Source organism: Calypte anna, chromosome 7 (assembly GCF_003957555.1).
Source record: "Calypte anna isolate BGI_N300 chromosome 7, bCalAnn1_v1.p, whole genome shotgun sequence".
Lineage (NCBI taxonomy): Eukaryota > Metazoa > Chordata > Aves > Apodiformes > Trochilidae > Calypte > Calypte anna.
This window is the reverse complement of record NC_044253.1, coordinates 25,013,600-25,023,666: the sequence shown is the minus strand read 5'-3', so window position 1 is coordinate 25,023,666 and position 10,067 is coordinate 25,013,600. Positions and strand designations below refer to the sequence as shown.

The 10,067-nt window shown below is 41.5% G+C and overlaps 1 protein-coding gene across 1 annotated transcript in view; it reads right to left on the bottom strand.

Annotated features, from left to right (window-relative positions):
• PPP1R1C (protein phosphatase 1 regulatory inhibitor subunit 1C) overlaps window positions 1-10,067 on the bottom strand; it is a 47,266-nt gene that overhangs the window by 178 nt on the left and 37,021 nt on the right. Inside the window, 1 exon segment of the mRNA XM_008490488.2 lies at window positions 1-234. This exon segment is cut by the window's left edge and continues 178 nt beyond it. Within this exon segment, the coding sequence (XP_008488710.2) occupies window positions 146-234 (89 nt within the window). The 3' untranslated portion in view covers window positions 1-145.

Genomic DNA, 10,067 nt, shown 5'->3' with positions numbered 1-10,067 from the left:
GTGGCTGTGAATCCCAGCCGAGGGCGCTTCCCGGGAGCCCCAGTAGTGCCGGCACGCGGAGTGCTGAGCTCCAGGGACACAAGCAGGGGGGGTGGGATGTGCAGTTCAGTTCCTCTCCATGATGGGGCTGGAAGCTCCATGCTCCTTAATGGCCCCACTCCTCTTCCCTTTCACTAACTCCCTCTTCTTCCTCTGGAAACGCGGAATCACTCTGACTCTTCAGGTGTTTAATCCCTGAAAATGCAGAAGTAATTGTTAAAGGTGTGTTAGCTCGCATTGGACATTTTTTCCTGAGGGAAGAAACAACAAAAAAATCAAAGTAATGGCCAGTTTTTAGTGTCTGTACTGACTGCCTTTTCCACCACCCTCTGAGTTCAAACATCACAGTATTTTTCCAACAGAAACAGTCTCTTCCTTGAACGTAGGCTTTTAGAAAACATATCACATTTTGTTGAAGAAACTGCTGAAATGTGCCTTGTAGAACAGAACAGTAGTTGCTTCTCTTTTTTCTTTGTATTGCCTATCTCAAGCAAGTTAAGTTTTCAAGGCTCAGAGAGTAGGTGAGGTAATTATTCTACCAGAATTTCCACTTGAGCCTCTAAGAGAGACCATCTGCAGGTCAACACTCATGTAGACCCAGTGCCCACGGGCAAAGCTTTCCATGTGCAACAGAAGTCTTATCCAGCAGTAATTACCAAAGGCCTTGTCCAAACTGCAAGATAGAAAGATTCCAGAGAGAAGAGACCAGAGAGGAGAGGTTGCTATTTTCAACAAATCCAAGCAGCAAATACCAAGATTAGTTTCTAGTCCATATTTTTTGGCAAAAATAGTGCTAGTGGGGATGTAACCATTAATCAAAATTGCAGGATTTTAGCGAAGTGTAAGCCTGATTTAGGTGTCATTATTCCCATAATATGGAAACATTTTTTGTTTCATTACATATCATACATATTTCTATTCACCATTTCTAACAGTCAGAAAAAAGTATCTTGCTCTGAGCATCAGTTCCTCTGTTGAGGAGAAATTGCACCCCAGTCACTCCAGATAACCATAGCTGGATAATCAAACACTCCACTGTCACAGCACAATTTCAAACAGCAGTGTACCCTTAAGGCATACAGGGCAAGATCCAGATTACCTCAAATTGTTGTTAAGAGGAATTGATGTCCAAGGGTTGTGGCCCCACGTTCACAACCTACACTTCACTGTTTATGTCCACACAGCTCCAAAATATAGGATAGATTTTTTCCAAATACATTACTTGGAAAAATTTTAACATAAGTTATTCCAGCTCAACAAAGTTACAAATAGCTGGAAAAAGAATCTTACAATGGGTTGTGCAACAGGAGTTCAGCCAGCTCCACTTCCAACATGAGCCCCTCACTGTTCTGTTCTGGGCTCCTCCCTCTTTTTTTTCCATAAAAGTGACAGGACTTGGTTCCCTAGGAAACTGTGGTTCATACATAAAGCAAGCAAATAAATTAATGTTCCCAAGCCACAGTATTTGTATGTGTACCCTGCAATAAGGAAACTACTTCCAACTAATTAACTGCCATACATAAAGAAACACTTAGGGTGCTCAGCTGCCACCAAGCTGCATCTTTAGTAACACCCTTAAATGAGACAACTATAACTATGAATATGATTTTGCCTAACTGTAGGTTAATGGAAATTCATTTCAAAATTATATTGTGTTTGTAGGGCAAACTTGTCTCCTGTTGTTTGCCTTTGGACTTGCTGAGCCATTCTTTGCACACCAACAGTCTCTAAGAGCTATTAATCAGCACTTCAAATAGGAGCTGCTAAGACCTAAAATGCATAATTTTTAGGGAGTTTTTCAAGGCTGAAAAAGGCAAAGTTATGGGCAGAAAAGAAAGCTTGTGATACACGGTTCATAAAATGATGCTTCATGAAATGGTATTTTTGGTAGAAGCAAGACTTTCAGCTCTGTGTTTAATGACATTATTCAATGTGAAATTGCAGGAAATGGAGATACACGACCTCACTAAGCACTACCCATTGATTTTCATGTAGCAAACTACTATCAATCTTATTTAATGACTTTTCATAACCTCTGTTCTACAGACAGCCTTCACCTCTGCCAGTCACTTCATAACCCATTGTCATTTGGAAGGAAAGATTCACAGTTTCCTGTACTGACCACGAAGTGCACAAGACTCGGTGTCATTATTCATAAGCCTCAAGATGTTCTGACAGCACCAGGTTGTCAGAACTATCTGACCCTGTATGTGGCATTACAAAATGAGATGCTCGGCTATACTATGAAGAAAGTTAAAATAGATGAAATCCCCATCAGTAATGTCTGAACATGCATGACAGAAAAGGCAGGTGGCTTTCCTGAAACAGCATATCTCATACACAAAGTATCGAGTTTTTACAATGCAAAAAAAATCCAGGGTAATAAAAATACTTAGTGAAATGATAGCAATCATTTAGCAGCATAGAGAATGCCATAACATTGCAGAATCCCAGAGTGGCTGCTGAGGGTGCTCAGAAGGCTGTGGAGCTGGGCATGCCCAGGAGCACACTGACACGTTTGTCCACACCTCCTGCTCGGTTAAAATAATTAAAGAGAAGAGGTCTTTACAGAGGCTTTGGAGTGATACTCCAGCAGGGTTATCCAAACTGTGTGCCCTGCCCTTCATCAACACGAAGCACACGATAAGCAGGGAGCCAGGTGGAGCTCTACCCATGGAGATATTTTTTTCCTAATCAAGTTTGGGTTACTTAGGCCCAGTTTCTTTGTATAACAATTATCTAAATAGTTTTCTGAAAGGTCATATTCTGGCTAGAGACTCAGTGAAAACTCAGGTTGACCCAACCATTTTATACAGCTACTACTATGGTAAAGTTAATTTAGTGGAAAGGATATTTCCAGGTCATCTTTTCAATCTCCACACACCAGTAACACAGCTCATGCTCTCAGCTTTCTCAAACTGTAATCTAGAGGCACCAAAATGCTGCTGTTCAGGGTTTGTTTCTATGCACTGACAAAGCACAGTAGTGAAGATAAGCAGCAAATACAGACTCAGATCTTACTCATAGGAAAACAAAACAAAACAAAAAAGCCAGAATATCTGGGACATTATATGGGGGATATTTTAGAAGATAGCTTTTCTACACACAGCAGATGCAAGTTAGAAACATCAACTTACTGGTTCCACATAAACTACAGAAGCTTCATAATACAACCGGGAGGACTGAAAATTGTGATCCACAGAGCTGCCCTGTCTCATCAGTGTCCCATACTCCAGGCAGTCAGTAACTGAGTTTGAAGGAACCCTCACCCTCCTGAAGCTCTGTGCCCACACTGCTCTGACTCCAGTCCCACATCTCCCCCAGGTCCATCGTGCCCTGCCCAGCCCTAGGCTCCCCTTCCCTGCTCAGATCCCAGCCATTCCACTGACCCAGTGCCTCTGGTTCTACCCTCACACTCTGACCAGGGTTTTGCTCTTCATTTGACAGCAAAATCCCTTCCACCCTGAGGCTGGACCCCTTCTCATCACTCCCTGGCAGTGACTTCATACCCACAGCATGTTCAAATTCATAGAATCATAGAATCATAGAATCATAGAATCATAGAATCATAGAATCATAGAATAGGCTGGGTTGGAAGGGACCTCAGAGATCATCGAGTCCAACCCTTGATCAACTACCGCCACAGTCACTAGACTATGGCACTGAGTGCCATATCGAGTCACTTTTTAAATGTCTCCAGGGACAAAGAGTCCACCACCTCCCCAGGCAGCCCGTTCCAATGTCTGATCACCCTTTCCGTGAAAAAATTCTTTCTAATATCCAATCTGAACTTCCCCCGGCACTCTTATTCTGCCTTAAACTCTCTGAACACTGACTCTCCTGCCTTTCCCTGCACACACATCCCCCTCCCCCAACTCCTTTTTATACTTCTAAAGCCAGCAGGACGAGATTTGTTTTCCTTCAAAGGGCTCATATTTCACTGCAGGTAATTCAACCCAATTAATGCTGATGAAGAAACTCTTAATGCCAAGCCACATTCAGCAGCCACGCACTAATACACTCAAACTGGCAATTCTTTGTAGATGAAGTCACTGCCTCAAAGCATATTTCTAGATTATTTATAAATTATGAGTGCAAACGGGACAACTTTCTGGCATTTTGCAGTCACTTAATACCATCTATGCTGTTTAATCTTTTAGTCTTTTTGCTTCTTTCCACCTGAGCAAAACACCAGATTAGAAGGCTAAGCAGTGTCACAAGATACGGAATAACCAATTGTTCCTGAACTAAATATCTCTTGGAAAAAAAATATAAAAATTACTTGAATAATTAAGGCAGATCCCTACCCTATTTAACACTTCTTCCTTCACCTCACTTTACTGCCTGAAAAATGATGCTGACATTTACCAAACTCAGGACTGAAGTCTGGTTGGCAATTTGTATTCCCTAAAGTTTGAAGGATTATTTAGTTTTATGTTTTGGAGCTGAACCTCTGTCTCTCAAAAACACATTTCCAGATCTTCAGAAAGCAGTGAAAGACGAAGCTGAGCAGCCTGATTTTTGGAGTTTCAGAACTCCAATCACTTTGAAATGATCAAGCAAACAAACCTGGCCAAAGGCCATAATGGCCAAATAAAAATGTCTGCTTTATGCCAATCCTAAATTAAATATGTTCTTGTTTCCTCAGCAAAAATAAGAATATCAAAACAAAAAGCACATATTCATGCCACTTAACAGGAAAAACGACTTCTCTTTTTTATGGGACATTTTGTTTGGAATGTAACAGTCAAATATATTATGATTCTCTGAAGCTCCTTGCTCTCATCTGTTATGGGTTTTTCTGTCAAATGAAATGAATTTTTTTATCTTTAAACAAACAAACAAACAAAAATTAATGCAATGAAAAACAGTATTCACTAGAATTCTAAGTTGGAAGCAATGAGAGGCAGCTATGAAAGTGACAGAGCCCAGCAGAGATGTCAGGTCTTGAGGGGCAGCACCTTTCAAACACCAGAGCAGCTGTTACTGATATAAGGAGCTGCCTTAAAAGAGCATCTTGACTGGGCAGAGACTCCATGACTGAGCTCCAGTGCCAAAAAGATGATGCATAAAAGATTATGAAAGTCAAGATAAAGTAAAAATGAGGGATATAGAAAGGATTAGAGACCCATAACACAGGAATGGTTTTAGAAAAATCTCAAGATCAACTTAAGTTGAAACTAGCAAAGGGTGTCAGGGGTTACAGGAAGAGTTTCTTCTCTTACCTTCACAGCAGAAATAAACTTGCAGCTGATTGATGCTGACCTGGACATAGACAAGATTAAAGTACTTGATATCTTCTTTGCCTTGCTCTGGACTGAGAAGGTCTTCCAGGTTTTGGTGCCCACAGGCAATGTCCAAGGAGGAGAGAAAAGCCTGAGTATGTGATCCCTTCTGAAATCTTGAACCACAGAAGTCCATGGGGCTGGTGGGCTGCATGTGAGTGTGCAGAGGGACTGGCTGGTGTCAATGTGAGGCAATTCTTTGTCATCTTTGAAGGGTTATGGAAATAAAAAGAGGTCCTCAATAGCCTACCATGCATTAAGCTGTGCCTACAATACTACATTTTCTCCCCCTGTCAGACTTGTTCAAATCCTGTGGAGACCATCAAGGTGGTGAAGACACCAAGGGACCCAGGCTTGCCCAGACAGGAGAAGGGGCAACTCTGGGGCACCTAACAGCAAACTATCTGTAATTGTAGGGAGGTTATCCAGAAAATGGAGAACTGGTCATGGAAGAGAGTATATTCTGACTGAAAATAAAGAAAAAATTATTTCACCGAGTATACTTAAGCACTGTCATGCTTCCCCAGAGAGTCTGTGAAGTCTCTCTTCTAAGAAGTTTCCAAAACCAAGCTCAAGAAAGCCTTGAGCAACCTGGTTAAATTTGATGCTGCTTCTGCTTTGTGCTTCAGGTTGGACCATGTTCTTTCCCAAATGCAACCTAAAGTTACAGACTATATGATTCTATGAAATCTGTTGTATAGTTTATGGAAGTACATGAACAGTAACTCTGTGGCTGAAGGGTACATATTGACCCAAGTAGGAACTTCAATGTCTCCTCTCCCTGGAACAGAGGTGCATCTAATTGCATCAGACTGATCTCAGGAACAAGGTTTCTTTTCACCCCTTAAAACCATGCAGCCAGACTAAATCAGCATTTCAGTACTGATTTACGGAAACATACAAACTTATAATTAGGCTGTGTGGCTCATTGTGATCCATATGTTCATATATGTGACATATGGATATATGAGCTATATGTTTGTATTTGTTCCCTAATACAAGAGATGAAAACAGTATGATTAAGCATCAGACCAAGTTCCCAAGGAATATGGGACACCTCCTACACGTGAAAAATATACCTACGGAAAAAAAAATCCCACATAAAAATCACATCCCATTTGTGTCAAATAACAGAGTTTAATTTCCTAAGAGGGAAGCAGAGGAGTGGCCTGTCCTGTAGAGCCCCAGCACACCTCATACCTGCTGCTGACATGGGGCATCTTCCCACTGAGCTCTCAGGATCAGATCATTTGTCTCAGTGTCTCTCTCAAGCTGTGTGGTGACTGAGGACTGATGGATCTTTGTACTTAAAAGAACGTGCTTACTGCCTGCAGATTTAACACATTTTAAAACTGCATACTGTGGTAATAAAAACAAAGCCTATGGAATACTGTTACAAAAGAGATTGTTATCTTGCTCACCTAGGCATCTGCACAATGGAAGCAGCACAAGTTCTTGACAACTCACAAGTTGCTTTGCCAGATGTTTCCAGAAGCATCAGATGCTCCATGTAAGCAAACATGCTCCTTTCTGCCACTCAGTGCTAGCAGAGAGCCCCGAGGCTCTCCCTGCCCCAGGCTTTGGGGTACAGCTCACCCCAGGACACGGTCACCTGCTCCAGGGGCCTCCCCACTGGGAAACACCTTTTTATTTCCACAGCCCTTCAAAGATGACAAAGAATTGCCTCACATTGACACCAGCTGGTCCCTTCCTGCAGCTGCAACCTCCAGCAGAAGCTGAAGAACATCAGAGCCTGCAGGGTGAGCTGCCTGGCAGAAACCTCATTCCACAGGAGCTGAGCAATTAATAAATACTTCTCTCTGTGACTTTCACCAGTCTAACAGAATACAGCTTAACCAGCCTCCATAACCTCAGCATATTCCTGTTTCACAAAGGTTTAGAAAAAGCAGCTTTATTAATCTTCAAATGTTTGTTGCCAGGTGTACACCAACTACACTGCCAAATTTATTAGAAGAAATACATCTCTAGTCTTCCCTCTGTCCCATTTGATGAAGATATCAGAAACACAGATTCCATAAGTGGTCATGGAAAAACTCAGATTGCCCCCTGCCCACATACATCCTAGGTGCTTTGGCTTTCTTAATAAAAAAATACAGTTGTTTGGATAGAAAAAAAAAATCCTACTATATATATATATTTTTCTTTTTAACAGCTGCAAGACAGAAAGATACATACCACATCCAGAAGCAGGAGAGCAAACCAGTATGGAAAGTGCTATCATAACCCAAATGCCTATTTCAAGCTTCCTCTTGTTTCTTCTTTGTATAAATGACCTGCTATCTACCTCCCTCATCTGTACAATCAGTCCCTGAAACCTTTAATCCATTTTTGCTTAATTGGTTGGTTTAGATAAGCTCTCCTTGCATATAAGTCAAAGTTCAGTGCATAAGCTTCTGTTGGTAATCCCTTAAAAAACTTTAACCCCATCCCTAACCCTGCTTGCCTCCCAGCTGCTGCCCAATGCTTCCTTCTATGATCCAGTTCACCAAAAATTATGCTTACTGCCTACTCTTTTATTTTACTTCTTTTGATGAAGTTGCCCCTGGATCCAGCCTGAAAGCTTTCTGTTAAAAGTGCCTTAAAAATCTCAGTCTTCATCTTTTCCACCTTGTTGATGTCTTTGCCTCTGAAATTTCTTTGCCTTTTGTCACACTTTTTTTATCACCAGCCTCTGAAGGTCCCTTCCCCCCTTGCTCCAGCCTCTGAGAATGGGTGGCAGAGGCTGCCAATTTTCTGCTCTTAGAGTGATCACAGATATATTCAACATTGCATTTCTCAAATACAGAAATAATAAACACTTTTTTTTAAGGCTCTGATGCAGAGTTTGCTCCTTCTACCCACATTAAAACTCTAGGGAGCACCTTTGGCAGAAGCTTGAAGAAATCTAAGCCATAATCTCAGAGTGATCGAAATCAAGCTCTTTCAAAATCAAATAGTCCTTTTCAAATTGATTTGTTCATTTACTATCAATAACACCCTAATATTTCTCCCGACATCCAGGCTTGCACATTTCTGATCTTTACTCTTTTCTGTGTCTCTGTGCTCAATTTTCATCTGTCTTGCATATTCTTCCTGCTTACCACAACCAATAAAATTGTTACCAATTATCCAGTAAAAACAGCTATGTAAAAATCTCCTTATCCTGGGGTCTTCACTACTACCAAATCTCCGTCTCTAGGTTTTGTCAGTGTACCTTTGTTCCTACACTCAGGTTTCTGCAGTCACCTGAATATTTTCCCTCTTCACTTCCTATGCCACTACTGATTTCCTTCTCTCACTTTCCTTCTTGAGTGCCTTCCACTGATTCCCTCCAAGAGTTTTCAGACTAATGGTGACTTTTTATGCTTGCAAGGAAAATAAAGTTTCTTATTAGTGCTACTGCTGTCATCTCAGATCCATCTCAGAACCAATAGAGGTCCACTGGCTAGACTTTTAAATGTGCATTTTCAGCCATTCTCCCACATTGTACTGGGTGATGGAGAGGTACAACTCTCAGCCTCCACAGCCACTTCCAAATCCTCCTCAAAACTCTCTGTTATGAAATTTGAGAAACAACCTGAGAACATTTTGATTGCCAGCATGCTGGGAAAAAGACCATCACATTCTTCCCTCGTATGCTGTATCCATTCCTGGGATTGATTGCTGCTCCACGACTGGGAGTTCCCCAGTGCAACAACTAACTTCTGTTAAATGTCTATATATGATTTAATGCAGCAGTATCCTCATCCCTGGAGAAAGAGAAAAGTATGTTTTACATACCTTGCCTTGTGTTTCTTCATTCCCACCTACAGGAACAGCTTCAGTCTCTCAGCCTGGCAGCAACTATTTTATCTGTTGATACTCATGTCCATAAATCACATCAGATCAACTGCAGCAGGAGGCCAGCCCGGCTTCCAAGTAGACTCAGCACAAGACCAGCAGCCTTGCAGAGGCTGTCAGTACTGGGGTACTCTTGGGTGCCCCAAGGCAGCCACTCAATTGGGTGGTCCCTGAGCCACCAGTGTTAAAAAAGAATTCTGTGAAGTGACAACAATAAAACTCAGAGCTCCTGACCTTGGTCATTCCCATGTGGGTAAGAAAGCAAACAGAACAACTGAGAAGACAAAAGTAGATGGATGTGGACAATTTTGTTCCACAGATTTGGGCAACTGTAAACAGCTTGCCTGATGCAGCACTTGGAAGAACAAGGTAAAAGTGAGGCTCTTCTTTGATGAGAAAATCTGAAAAAAGCTACTCTATGAAACTGTGGCAAAGGACTCCAAATGGCACTTGTGCTGATAAGATTTTGTGGTTTCACAGCAAAGGAAAACCAATGACTTGAAGCTTGGTAACCAACATGCAAAGGTCTGCCTTCCTCCTGGGGTCATGAGTCTGAAGACAAATGGTCATTCATTACTACAGAGCATGGGCCCACACCTCCAGAAGTTAATTACGCTTTCCCTCACTTTCTCAGAGACAGAAGGGAGAGCTTTTGTAATTGATCTTAATTCCCAGATATAAAGAAGAAATAACTTCAAACAGTTACATTTATTTACAATGAATGTGTGTAAAATACTATAAGTTAATGTGCTATGTGGCTTTCAAGTTTGAGGTACAAGATAAACCAAGTGACACAGAAAACTTGCATGCTAGGTATTCTCAACCTTTTGTTTAGATTACCCAAAAGAAAAGCAAATCCAGGCTGTCACTTTGTTCTTTACAGCTGATGGAGCCTTCAAAGGC